Source organism: Drosophila willistoni, assembly GCF_018902025.1.
Source record: "Drosophila willistoni isolate 14030-0811.24 chromosome XR unlocalized genomic scaffold, UCI_dwil_1.1 Seg144, whole genome shotgun sequence".
Taxonomy (NCBI): Eukaryota; Metazoa; Arthropoda; class Insecta; order Diptera; family Drosophilidae; genus Drosophila; species Drosophila willistoni.
In genome coordinates, this window is record NW_025814057.1 from 2,143,043 (window position 1) to 2,164,758 (window position 21,716).

The 21,716-nt window shown below is 35.6% G+C and overlaps 1 protein-coding gene across 1 annotated transcript in view; it reads left to right on the forward strand.

The window, feature by feature from the left end:
- LOC6638766 (protein vein) overlaps positions 1-21,716 on the forward strand; it is a 37,848-nt gene that overhangs the window by 15,290 nt on the left and 842 nt on the right. The window contains exons 2-5 of the mRNA XM_047012047.1: positions 14,389-14,572; positions 14,656-14,783; positions 15,105-15,219; positions 17,491-17,540. Coding sequence (XP_046868003.1) covers positions 14,389-14,572; positions 14,656-14,783; positions 15,105-15,219; positions 17,491-17,540 — 477 coding nt within the window. The remainder of the gene's footprint in view (positions 1-14,388; positions 14,573-14,655; positions 14,784-15,104; positions 15,220-17,490; positions 17,541-21,716) is intronic.

Here is a 21,716-nt window from a genome sequence, read left to right on the forward strand (position 1 = left end):
TTTATAGTTCTACAATTTTTATGCTCCATTTCAATGGCCCCAAACTGTAGACAGAAGTCGCCCCTTTGAAGATTTTCTAGAGCCTACCCTCTCCATGCCGTGGCAGTGCTGTTTCCCCCTCTGTTAACCTAACCACTTGATTGCACTTTTCGCAGCAGCATAAAATATATATTTATGCTCCTCTATCTATATATATATATATATAATATATGTATATACATACATATATCCATATATATGAGTGTGTGTGTGTGTTTGTATGTGTTTCTAGACAGACCAAAAAAAAACTATATCAAATTGATTTCAATGGCTGCTGCTGCTGCTGCTGCTGCTGCTGCTGTTCCGACTCGGCCCCGACAATGAAGCGCCATTGAAGCGCAACCAAATTAATCTTTCAACGACAATTACAATTAATTATAAAACGCCCCCGCCTCCGCCCATGTTGTGGCCCCCCTCCCCCCCATTGTCTTTTGGGCTTTGCCACCGCCTCCGGGCCCAGTTGATCGCCTTCAGCAATCGGTTCACTCGCAGGGGTTCATGTGCAACCACAACAACAACAACAACAACAAAAAAGACTCTTTAGAATTTCCAAAAAACACACACACAACAAGAATTTAATGAGTATATGTTTGTGAGAAAGAGAGAGAGAGAGTGAGAGAGAGAGACAGTAAATAGCATATAGTTTACTATATCGACAGCTGGTGGGCCAAGACTTTAGGTCTGCATGTTTAAAAACTCAAATAGAATTTTCCAAAAAGTAAGAAATTTGATAACAAAACTCAAATACTCTTACAAAGAAGGTAACTAAAGGTTGAAACTGAAACAATTGATATTTGGTTTTTAGACAAATAAGAAAAACAAAAACATTTAACAATTTAGAATTAGATTTCAAATATTTACAAATATTCTTAGATTTTGTAAGCCTTTTGAGAGCAATTTGAGCAACTTTCAAGATCTTCGAGCATTTCTAAAGAGTTGTCCATTAGTTTCGATTTATGTCTATATATCAGACAAGTTTATAAAGCTGTAATGGCCATTGCCTGTTCATATGGATGGTCATATCTCATTGGCTTTTCTTTTGGTTAAAATTTCATCATCATCAAATTGTTATATCTTCTCATTCAAAATAAGACATATACTCCTGACGATGTAAACATTTATAGTGTCTGGTCTGGACTGCTCTTTCAATTTTCATCTTTCTCAGGGGCCTCAGGAGACCTACGAAATGTGCCGCGCGGGGGGGGGGGGGTACGTACAATTGGTTGGTACATGTAAAAAGCAATTTTCTATATTCAGGCCTATCCATCGATCTGTCTATCAGTCTTTTCAGCGCTCGCCTAATTACAAAAAGATGAAAGCGCTGCTTGTGGGCCCTCCTCCCCCCATCCCATCCCCCCAAATCCTATCCTCACGCCACACGCCACACTCCACGCTCTTTTGCCGTGTCTGGGGCCACCCACCCAAAACACACACACACCAACAACAAAAAAGGGGGAAAAAAAAGAAGAAACACCTTCAGCCTGTTTGTTGTTGCTGCTGCTGCTGCTGCTGTTGTTGTTGTTGTTGTTTAACGGCAGCTACTTAATTTCGTATTAATAAACATCACAAATGTTGTAATAGTTTGCCCACTTTTATTTATTTATTTTGCTCAAGGGGAGCCGCTGCCACTCTCTGCCTTTGCCTTTGCCTTTGCCCTATACAACAAACATTCTGATTTTCGGACTTTTGATTTCTTATTGATGGCCAAACGATTTCTTTTCGCAATTTCAAACTTTTTTTTATTTGGTTTTTTGTTTTTTTTTTTACATATTTCAAGCTCAATGTATTGAAATTGATTGAAGAACAGCAAACTATTCATTCATTCTACACACAAGTTGCTTAAATTTAGTTAGTTGCTTGGTTCTTGTTGTGCAATTTTTTGGGTGTGGTATCCAAAATAAAATCAAGAAAAACGAAAAAAAAAAAACCTTTTTGGGGTTGCATCTAGTGAGGCGTAACCGTTTCGTTTTTCGCTTTGCCCCACACACATAACTGTAAATTTGACTCAATTTTCCACCCAATTCTTTTTCGTGTAGATTAATTGAGGGGGAAGCTTAATATCACTTTTTTAACACATCGTTAAATATGCCATAGAATTACTCAATAAGACTAAATGAAATGGTTTGTTTCTTAACAACTTAAAATTCGCTCAAAAAACAGCGATTTATGCGATTTTTTAAATGGTGACCCCGACGTCTCGTCTATGACATAAAGATTTAATTTTTTAGCATTCTATTATGGAGAATCCTTTATAATATTAATAAGAAGCACGTTTAGCTTTTAATTTTTATATTTTTCTTCAATTGTGACCCCGACGAGTTAAGGTTAGGGACGAACAATTACCACTAGGTTAAATTAAAATCATTTAAATCTTGACTTATTGAAAGCTATGACTATTACTCATATGGTGTGGTGAAATTCATTCACTTTACTAGTTTAGGAAAGCACTAATTTTCGACAAGATTATCATGAGCCCAATAAGTTTAATCAAGATGTAGGAAACCCCCTCGACAAAACTTAAAACGAGGATTTTCCTTTCATACAATAATGTATAAATAGCTCTTTACCTATTTTTTTTTTTTCTTTTTTGCTGTATTTGCTAATTGTATTGAGTCGATAAGAATGTTTTACACGCCAATTGAAGAGAACTGAAGACTGATAAGCATGGTCTATTACCTCAACAATAAAAGTAAAAGAATTGTATGATGCATTGGGGTATATTAGTTTGTTTCATTTTCCCCATACCATTTTCGTTGGTTTATTGTATTTGGTTAATTCTGTGAATTTATTAAATCCTTTGGTTTTAATGAAACAAAGTGTTTTTCTTAAAGCTCCTTTATCTAGGAGTCTGTCTATTAGAATAGGTGACTTCTAATTTGTTATTTGTGCTGCTGGGTATCGAAAGTGGCGGCGCCACGATAATGGGCTAGTTTGATAACACATATGTATACTATTTCCAATTGAGATCTATAAATATTCTTTATTTTCTCATCATCGTCATGTGCAATTTTCTTGGTAAATTTTTAGTGTGTGTCATTTCCCAGAAACGGACACAAAAAAAAACACAAGAGGAGAAACTGTGGGCGGGCCATGGTGATGGTGATGGTGGCGGATCATGACGACGATGATGAGTAGGGAAGTGTTAGGTCATTGCATCATTCAAGGCATGTTAATGGGGCGTATGATTAATTTTTTTTCTTTCGTTTATTTCGTTGAAATCAAATTTGAAATGGAAAAAGTGCAGCGGCCAGAGAGAAGTTCCCACATGTTGTTGCTGCTGTTGGCTTTTCTCTTCTTTAGACATTTTCACATTTTCCACTCAGTAGTTGTTGCCAGTAGTAGTTGTTGTTGTTGTTGTTGTTGTTGTTGCTAGTTCCCCACTTTTGGACATTTAAGCCGCTTTTGGCATGCGTACAACCAACTTCAAAAGCCGCCAACTTGGCTTAGCTCAGCTGATTTATGTCTGAACAACTTGAGCTACACTCTGTCTATGTGTGTGTGTGTGTGTGTTGGTGTGTGTAGGCGCATTTTCATGTAATCTTAGCGGGTAATCCAAGTGGCCAAAAGCGTGAGAATTTTGTTTAGCTTAAGGTTTACTTTACTTTTGTCTGCAGACCGACAACGACGACGACGACGACGACGACTTCCGTATCATTTAAGTTCAATCAGAGCAACATGAACCAAATTTAACCAGGTGCTGGCTGGCTGGTTGGCAACCAGCTGCCCGACCAACCAGCCTGCCTGCCTGCCCAGTGGGTGTGAACAGTTATTTCTCAGCTGAAGGTCATAACAGCTGTTGCTGCTGCTGCTGCTGCTGCTGCGGCGGCGGCTGCGGCTGCTGCGCCCGATGCAGTCGCTTTCTTATTTTGAAAAGATTTTTCTCACGCTGATAAACGGAAAAGAAACCAAACACACAAAAATGTGCAAAAACTTTAGTTTGTCGGCTGTTGAAAAAGGATTCTTTATGCTAGTCCGACAAATGTCAGTCAGTCAGTCGCAAATCCCTACTGAACGTGTCTAAGATAAGCTCATCATCATCGTCATCGTCATTGTCATCGTCATCGGATGGCAAATAAAAGTCAGGAGCGGAATCTTAAGCGATAAGAGAGAGATATCAATCTTTTGAAAATGGAGTTGACATGAAAACCTTTATCGATTATCGGTTAGTAAAAATGATTAAACTGAGACTTGAAATCATCATTAAGATTTGCATTTTTGCAGCCCTATTTGCTAGCTCCTGGAGTTTAATTTATGCCGCTCCTGGTCAGTAAATGAAAAACAACTTTTTCTCACTCTTTGGCCACGCTCTCTCTTCATACTTCATACACCTCAACACTTTCCGCCTTTACACACTGTCCTCCTGTGTTTTTATCTCTCACTCGCTCACTCGCTCTGTGTCTCTCTGTCTCTTTCTCTTTCTTAGCAGTGGTTTCTTGTAATGTGCTCATTTTCCTTTTGAGTCATTTTGTTTCGCTAGAAAATTGGGTTAAGTTTGGTCAAAAGATTTTGCTCTAGATTAGGCGCCGAATGGCAAAGAGTTTGTTATTTCCCGCTATGGTTATGATAGCTCAAATGATATATATTCATCTATATATACACACATAAGTATGTATATAAATCCATATAATAGTATTCAACTAAAAATTTAAAGTCAACCTTGATATGTGTTGATGCTATTTTTAGCAAAAGGGCGCGTCCAGATTCAACAATGATAACCAGGCAGGCGCAGAAGACGAACCGGCAGAGTGAGAGTCGCTTAGTCATTCCACTTGTTAGGCTCACCCACGTAATATAAACGCCTCGACTCGAAGAAGACCACGATTTGCTCTCTCAGTCTCAGTCTCAATCTCTTTGGTCTGGGTCTGAGTCTGAGTCTGAGTCTGGATCTGGAACTTGGGGATGGGCCTGCAAAAATAATGTCGTCAAGAAATTGATCGATTTAAAAAGAATTAAGATCATCGCTCGTTTGCCTCGCTTGCTCGTCCATGGCCTGACTCACTGACTTAGTGAACGACTAAAGATGTTCCTGTTGCTGCTGCTGCTGTTTCTCCTCCTTTCGATTGAACTGCTCCTTAGTTCTTTCGCTTCTTTTTTTTTTTCTTTTTGCCATCTCTTCGAGTGCAACTTAATTATGGTTTGTTTGCTTTTTGCATTTCTGCCGTCGACTGTCCGACTCTCTGTCTGTCCTTCTGATTGTCTGGCCTGTGCGCTGTCTGGGAGGTGCGCTTTGTCATTGCCAAACAATTGCAACTTCGAGTAGTCGTCGTCTCAGTCGTCGTCGTCGTCGTCCATGTCGCCCTGATGGCTATCAGCAATCAGGCGCTTTGTAACCCAACAACAGCAACAAAAACAACAACCAGGCTGATGATGAGCAGCAGCGAGCCTCTCTTCAACAACAACAACAACAGAAAAACTAACCGAATCTCAATCTTATTTTAGTAATCAATTATAAATAAAGAATTGATTTATATATATACTATATTATATATACTAGCAATTCGACATGTCACTCGATAAATTCATCTTCATACTCTCTTTTGTCTTTATAGTCTTTAAAGATTTTACTCTATCTTCCCTTTGGTAGGGTATTCGCCAAAAAAAAAAAGTATATAGATTTACAAAATTCTTTTACAGTTGCATTTTTATGTGGCATTAATCAAACAAAGTCACTAAACGTTTTTACTTTGACTTTGACAACGATAAGCAGCAGCGGCCGCGCACAGATATTAATAAAAATACAGAAAGAGAGGGAGAGAGAGAGGGAGATAATGAGAAGAGAAGGGGGTGAGGTGGTTGGAGGGCGTTTAATCTTGGCCTTGGGCGCAAAATCTCGAAAATGCCCGCCCACATTGTGACTGCTGCTGCTGCTGCTGCTGCATTTCATAAATTTCACACGCTGTCGCCAAGGGGCAAACACAAAAGCAAAGCAAAGCAAATGAATGTGTATGAGTAACATATATGAGTGTATTTATGTGGCTTAGAGTATCTACACACACACAGAGAGAAGGAGTTCTATGACGTTTTCAAAGCCATAGGGCTGGATAGTTTCAGCTTAGAAAAAACAGAAGAAACATCAAAACTTTATAAGTCTTTATAGGTTATAGACCCTTATATCAGATGGGCAGACTTAATAAAATATATATCTTGATATATGATGATTATAACATTATTACTCCACATAACTCCTCCACAAATGTTGCCTACATGCAAGGCCTAGTAAGGCTTAGTCATGGCTTAATCTCATCTCATTTAGCCAAACTGAAGTTGAGGAATATTAAAAAATTTCAAATACTTTCTTTTTGCTTCTTCATTCAATGCAGTTCTCTATGAATTTAGAAAATAAAACTTAAATGGAAAAATGAATGAAATCTCAATAGAAGTTTCTCATCTCGCTTTTATTCCAATTGTATCTAATTCTCTTCCAATTGATTGAGCTAATTTCCATCCCTGGTTGGTATGCCTATTCGAACAAATCTCTGAAGACAAACACCAGCACTTTTTTTTTTGTCTCAGCATCTCCATCTCCATCTCCTTCTGTTTCTGTTTCGTTTTTCTCTTTCTTTCTGGTTCTTATCAAACATTATCACTGCCGCATTGTTTGAATTCACACGCCCCCAACAAAACAACAAGTTAAAGCAATAACAACAAGAACAATCAAAACAGTAACCGAAACAAAATCTTTATAGCAAGAAATGTGTTTTGTCATAACACGCTAAATGCCTAGGAAATATATATATTTATTATATATACATATATATTTATATAGACAAATTTACATAAAATGACACCAAATATTTGGCTAACATTTTGACAGTTTTCGTGAAAAACATGGCAAGAAGTTGGTAAGAGCAGCCAAACGGTTGACTAAGGGGCCACCGCCCCCTCAAACAACAACAAAGAAACGAAAGAGAAAAAGAAAACAACAACTGAAATAGAGAGTCACGCACAGTAGCAGCAAAAAATATCTATCAGTAGATACGTCATCAACATCAGCAGCAGCAGCAGCAGCAGCAGCATGTTGCTGTTGGTGTTGAGTGTTGCTGGTGTCACATCACGTGCACCATCAGCAACATCGTCGTCAGCAGCATCAGAGAGATATCTCTCTCTCTCTTTCTCTGTCTCTGTCACTATGTATCATTCTCTGTGGAAAGTTTGTGAAATGCAGGAAAATTTTATCACAAATATATTATGTGTTTGCAGTAGGAAAAAAAAAAATTGTAAATCAATTTGTCCGTTGGTTCGTTCGTTCGTTGATTTTGTTTGTTTGCTTGTGGGTTTTTATTTTGTTTGCTGACCTGATGCCGCTGCTGCTGCTGCTGCTGCTAATGTTTGCTGCTGACGTCACAAACTCAAGTGAAGTGTTTGTGTCTAAACAAAAAAATGAAATTAAAGTCATAGACATTATTGGCCTAGATAGAGAAAAAATACGCAAAACTCTGAAAATAACTATTCAAAATTTAATTCTCAGAAAATTCAAAAAATATTTAGTAAAAGAGAGTTGTTAGAGAGTTTTCTAAGCCATTTGACGAGAGGTAGCTAAACATTTGCCCAAAATTGAATATCTTAAACATTTGAAAAGAATGATTTTGCATTCTAAATCTAGTTAAAACTAAAATTGATTGATGGGAAAAGTGATATTTTCATGAAACTTCTTTTGTATCTAAATTGATTAGAGAGATCAAGAATCATAGAAAATTTATAACTTTTTAACCAACATTCGACTGACCTATTAAACCAAGTTTGTGTTTTGTTTCTCCACTAAATGATTCACAATTTGACCCAAGACATAATTAGTTACTTTTGCTTATCAGTTGCCCAGCTGCCAGTTTTTTGGTGCTATTCCATTGATAAGCCACCTGTCTCGTTGGCTTTAGGGTATTAGTCAGAGAAGAACGTGAGAAATTAAGGTTCAAATGATAACACATAGAAAGAAAGAAACGCTAAGAAATTTTTGCATGCTAATGTTTAATGGTGGAAAATAGAATAGGAGCATAGTGTTGGGAAGATAAGTGTGTGTGGGGGGGGGGGGGAGTAGGAAAAGATATATACATATGTACATTTATGCATATATAATTCACTTTTTTTTTTTTTTTGGGGTAACAGCTGTTGGTTGGAGATTCGCAAAATCTGTTCACAGAACGGGAAGAACGGGCAACAAAATAGAGCGACGAGATGATGATGATGTCGGCCAGCAGAAGCATCGGCAGCAAACAAAGAAAAGCAAACCAAATAAACAAAACAAATAATAATAGTATAAGGGTGAGAGAGGGTGAGGCGGGGGGGTTGGGACTGGGTATGAGATTTGGCTGATGTAGGTCTATAAAAGAGGCAAACGACGGCGGCCATCGGAGATTGCTTGGCATTTAGAGGCAGAGGCAAGAAAGCTGCAGTCCACCTTAGCTCCCCTCACCTCATCTCACACTCACTTGACTCAAATTAAACGAGGCACAGTCAGTGGTTAAATATATGTGTATGTATATATACATACATATATCGTGCTATATACCGTCTATATAGACAACATGAAGTTCAAAGCAAAAAATTGAGAAAAGTTCGATTTGAATTTTCCCTGCTGCTGCTGCTGTCAGGCAAAAGAAAAACGTCTTCCCTTCAAAGCAACATCTTCATATTGCGTATACGCAATGTGTGCAAAAAAAATCGAAAGAAAGGGGCAAAAAAAAATACGCCAAGTCAAACGAAGCGAAATGAATCGAAACGTAACGAAAAGAAAAGAAAAGAAAAGGCAAGACGCAGGAAAACAAGCAAACAAACATGGAGAAAAGCTAAATCAACAGAAGCAGCAGCAGCAGCAGCATCAGGCCAAATGGCGACAGTTCTTGATGTTGTTGTTGTTGTTGTTGTTGTTGTTGCTTCTTGTTTCTAGTTTCTGTTTTCTTATTTTTATTAGTTCTGCTGGCGTCGAGACATTTTCATTGCGAACATTTTGGCCACACGTGCCAGCCATCCATCCTATTCCCATCCATCTGCCAGGTCCGCCAGCAGCAGCAGCAGCATCTCTCAGACTAGAGCAAAAATTTGCCTATTTGCCTTCCCGCCTGTCTGTCTCTCTGTCTGTCTGTCTGCCTGTTCCTCCGTCCCGACAGTCTGTCTCTTTACAGATTTCTTTTTTAACTTTCCGGTTTATGTGTTTTTCTTTTTTCCTTTAGCTTTTTTTTCGTCTCTTTTTTTTTTTTTTTTTTTGGGCCTTTAGAACAACATCATTTGATTTGATTTGGTTTGCCTGATTCTCTCCTCTTTGTTGACAGATTTGTTGTTTGATTTTTCACTTTGTCCAACCCAAGCTAAACCAAGACCAAAACAAAAAAAAAATGCAACCAAAATATATGCAAATGTTAATTGCTTTCAAACGGAACTTCATTGAATTAGTCATAACAAGAAATTGCATTTAATGTGGTGAAAAAACTTTACTTTCGAGGGCTTCCCTTTAGCTTACTTATTTCTTATCTAATCCTTTGCCCTTGTCCCCTTTATCGCTCAAAAGGTAAAAACAAAAAGGAGTACAATGAACTGGTTTCTGATCTAAGACAACAATATAGGCAACTAACTGAGGCAAATGAAGATTATTGTTCTTCAGATATATGTAGATAATGGACATCTTATGACAATTGTCAGAAGCGAATTGTAATCTCAAGAGAAACTTTATGCAAATATTATCCATGATAACTAATTAAAAGGCAAAGGCGATAAGACCATACGACACTTACACGTACACGAACGTAATATATTTGCATTCAGGTTGATATAGAAGATAATGCCAACCAATATACTGACATTTAAGTGTGTGTGTGTGTGTATATATCCCTTTATGGGCGACAAATAAATCACTTTAACTCAATTCTATTTACAAGAGTCTCTCATCAGAGACAGAAAGGAGAGGGAAATGAAAATGAAATGACACAAGACCCATAAAAAATGAATCAAAATATATAATCAAATAAATAACACGACAAGTCTGAAATACGGAGAAACATATAGTACCATATACAATATATATATAGGAATATATATATATATATATAGGTGATATATGCATGTTTTAAGCAGATATGTATTCCAAAAAAGAAATTTTAAAATTCTTTTTCCGCTGAATGTGGGTCATCGGCGACACGACACTGCCAAAATAAATTGTCTGTTCTACGATGAAAATTCATTTTCATTTTCATCGTTCGGAAAATATATGCTCAGCACTGCACTGCGAAAAGGGGTGGGCAGGGGGTGCGGGTGTTGGACGGGGGATGGGGGAGCAAGTTTAGTTCATATTGCACACTTGCTTAATCACCGACAATCCGTGAAGGAAAACCCAAAAAAAATATGAATAAAAATGAATATGCAATTTGTGTTCGATTTAGTTTGCATGAATGGAATTCGAGAATCGCGAATGAATGAATCTCCGGTTTCGAGAGGTTCCCAAGGGCTTAATTAACAATAATATTGTTGTTGTTGTTGCGGTCGACAGATGGCGCCAGTTTGGCATGTCGCTTGCAATTTTGTAGCTTATTAATTTGAATTTATCCCCCCCCCATTCCCCGACCCCTCCGCACCGTTGTGATGCAAAAACCACATGTTGGCGCCCATAACCCAAAGCCGCACACAATATTTTTCACGTTTCCCCCGCCACCCTCTTCCTAACCTTCTTATTCTATCTCACTCTCTCTCTCTCGCTCGCTCTTGATGGATTTGCATGAATCATTTGCAAGGCAGCAGCGTCACGCTCGAAAAGAAAAGCGCTTTAAGCAAGGCAAAAAAAAAAAAAAAAAAAAAAAACATTTATATTGAAAAAAATATGAAAAGTTATTTTCATGTCTCTTGGCTGTCGTCGTTGTCGTCGATGTAGTTGTAGTTGTCCCCTCAAATACGCGCACACACACACAGACACACACGCAGGGCGACAGTTTTCCTGCGTTTGCTTTGGCATCATTTTTGCTTCCTCTCCGCATTTTCGCTTTACTTTCGGCTTGTTGTTGTTGTTGTTGCCATTGCCCAGACTTTTCCGGAAGCGCGGCGCGACAAAAACAGCTGCGACAGCAACAACAACAACAACAACAACAAGAGCAGCAGCAGCAACTTTTGACGTCAGGGCAACTGCTGCCACTCCCCCCCCTCCCTCTTCATTATGCCGCCCGAAAAAAAAAATAAAAACAAGTGTTGACGCACATATAACCCAAAATGGCGTTTAGTACTTAAAACAGAGGCCAATGATCCTTGGGGTGAAAATAACTAGGGAAATGCGGGCAAAAAGCATGATCAAATTTTCCTCTCTTCTTGGCTTTTTCACTCGTCGTTCGCTGCAAAACGGAAACTGAAAATCACAGACATTACATGCATAACACTAAATCAAATGTCAAATCAAATAGATATAGATATCTAAGCAATCACTTGAAGATAGAACCCCAAATAGTTGAATGATATTTCGAATCCAAAAACTTAATCATTTGACTTGCTATTGTGACATTTTAATAACCATTAAACTATTTGTCTATAAAAGCTTTCAGCTTGTTAGCTACCTCGACCTCAAACCGACCTGCAAAAAATAATATCCTTGCGGTATTTTTTCTATTCTTTTCCAAATAAGCAACTTTTTCAAATTGGTCCTTCAAATTGATCTTAGAACAAACTTTCTGTATTTAAGCTAGGATCAACCAAGTCTAGGTTTAATACTTTGAAGAAGTTTTGTTCTACTAATCTAATACTAATGATTGTTATCAAAGTTCCAACAAAAAAAAAGGACAAAAGGAAATATTTCGACCCTAGAGCTGACTTTCACAGACTTTTTTACTTTGCTTTAGATTAGTTGGCTTTCATTTGCAACTTCAAAAAGATTTAAAAATTGAATCGATTTTTTGTACTCCAATTTTGAGCCTTTTCCTTGTCATTTCCGTTTCCTGTTTCTAGATGTAGGCCAATATAAAGAAAATGTCATTAATTGTTAAATATTAAGTGAAAAGACTCTTTGTTTCAAAAGAAAATGCCCAAGTGGGGGCAAGAAGGCCTGGAACTGCTTCATATGAAGCTATATATTTATGTCGTCCATTCCCAAGCATTGGCATTTAATATTCAATTAAATAAATGGTTTCCTGGTTGAATGTTTGTTTGGTGATGAAATATTTCAAAGTTTCGAAATCCATATGAGTCGTATAATTCGAGGAACTCCTCGATTCCCAGTTGGCTGGCCACCCACTTGGCCAAAGCAGCTTCTCTGTCCTCACACACACACGCACAATGTGTATTGTCATTGAGATGGCACTTCCAAGTGCCAAAATCCACCAATGATCCATGATCCATATACACACATTAACGAAATTCCATAAAAAGACGAGGGGGGAACAAAAAATTAATAAGAACGAAAGAGACCAATGGCCCAAAAACGCTTTGAAAATCACAACATTTTTTTTCTTTTTTTCATACTCGACTCTTTATTATTACTTTTTTTTGTTGTTCCCCTCCTCTTTTTGTTAAGCGCATAATTAAGTCATAATAATAATAATGAAATGATATGCCAATTTTTATATATATATTCTGTTTTTTTTTCTTCTTCGCTGTACACACACAGAAAATAAATAAAAATGTTCATCTTATTATTATGCCTTGAATTTCTTTGAAATGAAACTTGAAAAGGCTACGACCGATCGCCCAAATGGATGGATGGGTGAAGAAGAAGGTGGAGGGTGTATGGCAAAGAGGGTGTAAGGGTGAGAGGGGCAAGGCGGAATGGGATGGGTGTATGTGGAGGCATGACAATTGTCAACTTCAACTTCAACTTGTTTGCGTGCTGCCTTCAATACTTAATCGCCTTCTTTTGCGACTTCTGTGAGTTGCCGATTTTTTTTTTTTTTTTTTGGTTTTGGTTTTTGCTTTTATTTGTTGTAGTTGTTGTTGTTGTTGTTGTTTTTGGGAGCGTGAGAAAGTCCCCCAGAACAGAGCAGACAACACAATTAAAATGATGCTTTATGATGGGGTATAAGAACATTTTTATATATGTAGAATATATAGATGAAATATGTGTACCTCAACCTAGCTATACATACATATATATGTATGTATATAGAAAATGTGATATATCAAGGTGTATATCTGTTTTGTCTGGCCACGCGAAACATCTATAAATCAAATAATCGCAGACTCTTCTCTGCTTTCGACTTAAAAATAGACAAAAAAGGCAAAAGCATTTCTCTGGAAAAGGAATTTGATTACATAATTCCCCACCCCCCTTCCATTTTTTCCCCAAAGACGTTGATGAAGAATTTCCTTTTTGAACGTTTTGTCAAAACTCTAATCAGATCGATCGATCGATCGATGATCAGTTGTTGATGAATCACATTCAATTCAATTCAACTAAATCACACGCAATTGTCAATGGGCATGTGATTGGATAGAGAGACACGTGATATGTTGAGGCTAATTATAAGTGTGGGGGAGTGGCAAATTGGCAAAAAATAAAAAGAGTACATGAAAGAGATAGATGCCCATGTAAGATAGAGATAGTTAGATGCAAGCAGACAGATAGACAGAGAAGGAGAACTGTTTCATTGCCAACAAATTGACGAGGTGATGGTATTGATGATGACTCAGTTTTCCTACGTTATGTCGGTGTGTGTGTGAGTGTGTAAGTGTGTGTGTTTGCGAAGGAGACTTTTTGGCAAACAGAAATATATATATATACTTTTATATATATATATAAGACGTGAAGTGATTAATGTGAGTGCAAATTGGCTTTTCTTTTCTTTTTCTTTCTTTTTTGAGGATACTAAAAATATATATATGTATGTATATAGGTTCTCGCACCTACAACAATATATATTATATCTATTGATAAAGATTACAAAACATCATGAACGCTGAGATAATAACATATGTACCCATACACTGAAAGAAATTGAAGAAACTTGGCTGAGATATTAATTGGAATAATTTGGTCTAAACGTGTGTCGCACATTCCTAATCGATCATAAATCGATCGATAAAAATCATATGGTATAGATGATGTTTTTATATTTCGGACGGCGGCATCACTTAACAACCCAATGAATATCGAAATTAACTCTCAATTGCCAACAGACGCTAAGATCATAAAATGGCAACAAAAATTTCCCATCATATTTTCGCCAAAATCTATGTAGATGATAGCATAAGGAATCTCAATACATACATGTACATACATATATTATTTTGTTTATAACAACAAAGAAGAAGCTAAAATTAATGGTTTAAACGAAACGGAGCAGTGAAAATATTTGGCATTTTTTTCGGCTTGATCAGTTTTTCATAGATCAGAGAATTCGCATGGGTAATTGTAGTTTTTCTCTAATATCTGATATTTATATTTCACAGCACAGAACGCATCGATTACATCGATAACGATCAAAACTCCCAGTAATACGACAACCATTGATCATGGTCAGGAGTTGAGAATTATATGCAAAGTGTCGGGTCAACCGCCGCCGAAGGTTACTTGGTTCAAGGATGACAAGTCCATAAATCGCAATCGCCATGTATATCAATTCAAGCATCACAAGTAAGTAAATCCACGCATTGATTGATTGAGGATTCGCTAAAATTTTTGGGGGAAATCTCTTTATCTGTTTTTCCATTTCACAGAAGACGTTCCGAGCTAATTGTGCGCTCCTTTAATAGTTCCTCCGATGCGGGCAAATATGAGTGCCGGGCCAAGAATAAAGCCAGCAAAATCATTGACAAGCGACGCATCATGATCAATGCCCGACCAGGTGAGTGATCCACATGATGATGATCGTCATGATGATGTTGTTTGGGGGGTGGAGGCCTTGAGATGTTGTGGATTTTGTTGGGCATTTCGTCACTTTGATGTGGCATATTGAATATATGCTCCAATTCATTTCTAATTTATGTCCCACTCCGCACATTTTGAAGGCAAACCCCGCCAATAACACAAAATTTATGTTGATTTTTTGGTTCGTTTTCTTGTAATCATGAAATTTATGTTTATGTTTTATTTTTCTTTCCATGTGTCTCTCTCTCTCTCTCTCTCTTTCTCTGTGTGTGTCTTGGATTTTCCACAATTTTCACAGTTGCCACGCGGCCGGACTTGGATTCAGCTAAACCCTGCGACAAGGTTATATCCGATTATTGTTTTCACGGTGGCACCTGTATGCTGATACCAAGTCTGAGTGATTTATTTTGCATGTAAGTATCGCAACCAATTATAAAAGTATTTTAACATATTTCAAGCATAAGTTACATGGCCAAAGACATTGGCAAAAACTTCATAAGCAGAATAAAAGAAGCAACAGACATCTTCAATATGTTATGGTCCTACATATACAGTGGTGGTCAGCGGGTTAGCCCCCTTTTTTTTTTTGATTTTAAATTTGATTTTCTCGGCTCCCAAGAAATTTAATGAAGAAATTTTTTCAGTTATTTGTTGGTTATTTTATTGAGATGATGACACGTAATTATTGTCATGTCAGCTTTCGACGTTTTTTTTACAGGTGAGTTTGAAGGAAAATCGGCCCCCAAATGCTGGCCATTAGTTTAGCCCGGTCTTTCCAAAATCTTTAATATTATAGTTAGACCTGTGTATTCTTTGAAGAAGTTGTAGATCTTGGTAATTTAAGATAAACTGCATACCAAAAATTTTCATTTTAGCCCCAGTATTTGATTTGGGGCCAATCGAAATTTCGGGATTTTGTATGTAATTCTTGAGGTCTCTTTGTTTGATGACGTTTTACGATACCAATTTAAACTAAAGTAATATTTTCTTATTCTAAGTATGAATGTAAATTGAATTTCCCGTCAAATGATACATGTTTCATTAAAATCCGACAAAAATTAGATTGATTTCATGGAATTTAAAATAAAAAAAAAAAGTTGCTAACCCGCTGACCACCACTGTATGTATATTAAGTTAACATATTTAGGTAACTTCTACATCATTTGATGAAAAAGCATTTAAGGTACATAACAAGACGCTTTCAAAAGATCTTTCTTAAACTTTTTTTAAATGACAATTTCGGAAAAACATTTGACCAAGCTGATGCTAATTTGTAGTTTATAATCACAGTTATTAGTGCATGTTAGAATATTCGAAACGAAATTGTGAAATTTTATGTCATGAAGGATAATTTTAGTTTTGATGTGTGTGTATCCCATTTCTAGGGGGGGACAGAAAGGATAAAACGGATTGAGGGTAAGATCTCTCTGGCGACTTGTTTACGATCGTCTGCAAGTTGATTCCTTAATCTTAGACTCTCAAGTGGTTTGCAGTGATAAACCTATGCGCTATCTCTCTCTCTCACTCTCGCTCTCGCTCTCTGTGTCCGTCTCTGTCGCTCTGTGTTTAGTGACAGCTGATAAAGTCTATGAAAAATCTGAAACTAAAAGTATCATTTTGTTATACTTGCATTTTGGCATCACATTACACACACACACACACACACTCTTATGGGGGAGGCACACACCGAACTCTCTGTGTGTGTGTCTGACTGCAATCGTTTTTGAGGAGGATCTTTATCTGTCTCACTCACTCACTCACTAGCCGAAACTCCACGCGTAGCCCCCGTAGCACCACACACACAGACAGACGGACGGACAGACGGATAGACAGACAGACTGACTAAATGCAATGTGAATAATGTCTGTCAGCACCTTCAGTTGGATAAACCATATGTGGGTGAGGGAGAGCAAGATCGACAGCCAGAGAAAGAGCGAGAGAGAGACAGAGAGAGAGCGGGAGAGTCGAGTGCGAGAGAGAGACAGAGAGAGAGCGGGAGAGTCGAGTGCGTGTGTATAAGTAAACCAAAAATCGAATCCATTTCCAGTGCCAGTGGCATCTGAAAAAAAAGAAAAGCGCATCGTCTCGCACACTCTTTTCCCTTTTTTTTTTGACTCTGATCAGTGATCGAATGGGCAGGCGCGGCAGGGCAAAACCAGGAGGGGCATGGGGAACTATGGATTCCCGGGGGAGCTGAGAGATTTGGGGCTGCTGCAGCCGTTAATGGGGGAGGCAGAGAGGATATTGATTTTCCATTTCTTGTACTTGCAATAAATTGACTCTCGGTCTCTCTGTCTGTCTGTCTGTCTGTTTGGTTTTTGTTTTTCGCCAACAATTTGTTGTTGTTGAGAGTATATTTTGTATTCTGTTTATATTAATATCCATACATACATATATACACATTTGCATATAAACATATATATATATGTATATATAATATATATAGTATATAGCAAATCCGAGTGGTCGTCGGTCGGTCAAATGAAGAATGCTGCAACGCAGTTCATGGCCACCCAAAAGAAAATTTGAATGTACTTAAATAGTGCGGAAAAATACTCTCAACTTGAAATATACATATATGATCTCCTACACACATAAGCATTTGGGTAGATTTAACAATTTTTATTTATTATAAACTTATGGCATTATGATTTTTCTTATTGTTCCTAATTCTCTCATTGCAGTTGCCCGGATAATTTCTTTGGTAAACAGTGCGAGAACAGCGTTCCAGATAGTAGGTACAGCAAAAATAATAAAGCCGATTGTGGCGAATATGGAGGTATTACCTGCTAAAATAGGCACTTCTATAGCATCGGTTGTTTTAGATCGACGACGACGACGACGACGACGAAGACGACAGAGACGACTATGACGACACAAACAGACGCTGACAAACACACACACCTACACACAACACATAGAAGAAGAATAAGAAGAAGAAACTACTCCTTCTATTCCCATTAAGATCCCTCTCTCTCTCTGTCTCTCTCTCTCTCTCTCACACACACTCACTTCCTGTTCCTTCAATCCACTTAGAGACATGAAGTTTCCATTACGATGAGAAAAGTAAAAGTAACCAAATATAGTTTAAATTAAAATCAGACACACACTCACATACACACACACGCACACACACACACACAGAAAGTACAAATACAGTATATAGCCCCATAATGCCAACCAAAATCGTACGCCGTACCGAAATCCTCCAAAAAACAATATCCCAATTTTTTTCATTAAACAACAAAAAACCAAATCAAAACAAAACAAAAAACACACAAACACACACGAGTTTTATTAGAAAACACATTCCAAAAATGAAACAAAGTAAAGTCTAAAAACTAACAACAAAACAAACAACCACAAAAAAAAAAAAAAAAAAAGAAACCATAATTTTTTTTTTTTTAAACTTAAAAATATATAAATAAAACATACGAAAAGCAAAAAAAATAAAAACAAAAAAAAAAAAACAAAGGGTGCTATAGAAGGTTTATTTAAAAAAACAAAAAACATACACAAAACAAAAACAAATGCTTAGTTCTTTTTCTTAGGAATTTGTTTCAAAATACAAAAACAAAATATATTAATTAATAAATAATAATAATAATAATAATCAAGAATCAATTATGTTAAAAACAAAACAAAATAATTAAGCAGACTCCAACTCAGACTCAGACCTCCTACTCAGACATCACATATAGACATACATACATACATACATATATACTCCTACCAAAAAACAAAAAACAGCTAAAACTAATTGAAGAAAATACTGAAAAAAGAACTTGTCGAATCGGCTCAGCCTTTCACATATATATAACTATATATATACTTATATCATGTTACCCGATATAACCATTAATTAAACAGAGGCTCTCTTAAGTTAGATACAATCATACATACATTAAACAAAACAACAAAAAACGACACCTGGCAACCCTAGCAGCGCCTTTCCCTACGCTCCCCACTCAAACCCCAACCAAAGTCCTTTTCACGTACTCTAAATTACAGAATGTCTAAATCAATGAAACATCTGAGTTCTAGGTTTCTAAAAGAGAAAAAAACGGGACACCTGAGGCTAAAGAAAACCTTTAGATTGATCGAATTTCGATAAGTTCTATCGATTATAGATCTACCAACATCTCTTGCACGTCATCGATTGTCAGATCTTTGAATCATTCATCATGCTGGTTCGATTGCCCTTAAAGTAGCGAGGATTATAGAACTTCAATCAATATTTCAATCAATAATGATTTAGTTAATCGTGCGAAATTAAGATTTAGGGCAATTCAAGACCGAGTGAATGTCGAAAGAAGTCGATCAGGTGTATATTTCAATCGAGTCTCTCCCTACTTGAATAAGTAAAGGCAACTGCCATTCACGGATTCTTTCTTTGATTCTTGATCAAATGTTTTCGAAACGATTTTAAAAACAAACTCATTTAAACCCATTTAAAAACTTTTAAGAAATAGAAAGTAAAAAGATAAAGATTTAAGTGCGGTCTTAAACCTAACCAAGTTAGGAGATACATATACTTGGAAACAGAAACGGGAACAAGGCTAATTTATTTGAATTTGTTTAGGATTGATTTGATAATTCTGTAATTTGTTTCATCCCCACAAAAACAAGTACTAAACAAAAGGTTTTTTTTTATATATATTATTTTTCTTTAAAGTACAGTCACATCACAGGAATTGGACAAGATTTTGTTTTGTTTTGAATCTCTATATACAATATATACATATGTGTATATGCGTATAGAAACATACCTATATATGTATATATATATATATACAGACATATAAATATACCTACATATATAAATATATATTTTTTTGTAGTTGCAAAGTAACCTCATTTACAATAATAATAACAACATTATTAACACTTTGGCTGTAGATTTTGACAAAAAAAAAAAAAAACCAAACAACAACAACAATTCGATCAATCAAACCAACAACAACAATTTCATACATTTTTTTTTTTGCTCCTTGCTCCTTTTTTTCACATAGTTCTGGTGATTGTGTTTTTTTTTTCTATACATATTTTGACTAATCTTTCAAGTTTTCCACACGTTTTTTTTTTCTTTAGTTTTTCTTTTTTTAATATTCTGAATATAATTGTTTTGGGTAATTTCGTTTTTTTTTTATTATTCTTCATCTTCTTCCTTAAATTGCACGACAAAAATTACAAAAAGAAAAAGAAAAACTTTTCACCATTTTCCTCTTGTGCATGGAAAACTTTGTTTTTAAAATTGTTTTTCTTATTATTATTCTATTTTCTTAATTATTAAAAAAACTTTTACGCTTCCTGTTTGGAAATTGGTAGTTAGAGCAGCTCAAAAAAAAAAAAAACAAAAACACAAAAAAAAAAGAGAAAAACAAAAAAAATTGATTAATTTTTTTTATTTTTTATGATTTAATCTCTTCACAGATATTTTGTTGCAATCTACGGCCAAATACATACCTTAAATAATGATTATTAATAATAGTTAGAACGAATAAAAATATAATAAAATAAAAAACAACAAAACAAGTAAACAAACTCCCAACGCACAATCCAACACAATGTCCAACAATTGTAATGTTTTTTGGAATGATAAAAAGAAAAACTTTTATTTAATTGTTGAAAACACAAAAACAAAACAATACAAAAAAGAAGTTAAATTAAAACTAAAAATTAAATCAATTTGCTTTGCAACTACACAAAAAAAAAAAATATATTGAGAAAAAAAACTTCGGATCATCGAAGTTTCTATACCCTTGCAGTAAACGAAATGAGTATCTCAAGATTCAAATATGATAAATCTTAAATTAATTAGTGCCCCCAAAATTTGACTTTCTCAAGTACTACTTACTCTAATTGAACTGTTGGTACTCGATATATATATATGTATATGTATATATATGTACGATGATGTAAAGAATCTCTAGTTATATAAGTACATAGGAATTATATAGACAGACAGACAGATTAACATTGAAAACTTTTACGGATTTGGTTGTTTTTTTTTTTTTTTTTGTTTTTTAACGAAAATATTCTTCAGATGTATGTAACTCAAGACTATATATATGTATAGTGGTCCGATTTGTTTGGAAATCAGATATAAACTGTAAAACTCTACAAGGGTATTTTACAATAATAATAATAATAATAATTGTAATTGAAATTGAGTTTTGACTTTGTTTTGTAACAAAAAAAAGTGAAACGAAATTATTGAATTGACCTTTGACCGATTAACCCTGTTGCGCTTTTGTTGTTGTACCATAGACCCAATCAACAAAAACAAAAACAAAAACAAGAAAAAAAAGAACTACAAACAAACCTTAGAGAAAAAAACGAAGAAGAGAACAAAAGTTTGTAACACAAAAAAAAAAAAACAAAAACAAACAAAATATTGAAAATCAAAAATTAAAAAAAAAAAAAAAATTCTTAAAGCAAAAATTGAAAACCTGTAAATATTTTGTTAAAATCGCAAAAACAAGAATATAAAACTAACTAATAAGTTTTTATGTACATTTCAATTAGTAAGAGTATCTCCTCCCTCTCTCCTCCTACCATCCACACGCTCTGCCCCTCCATCCCTTAACCATAATTTATTTTGTATTTAATTATGAATTATTTAATTAATTAAATAATTAAACATCAGTAATGCTAATTCTACTTAACTTCGAAATACTATATATTTAAATATACATTTTACTATTAATTTTGTCCTCAGTTCAATTAGTTTTTTTTTGTTTTTTTTTTGTTTGTCTATGTAAAATTTAGTTTTAAATAAATATTCTGTTTGTAATGGAGATTATTTTTAATGATTTAAATTTAAAAATAACTTTTTTTTTATTAATTTAGTGGAAAACACACACACACACACACACACACACACATGCATACACATACATTTTTTAAA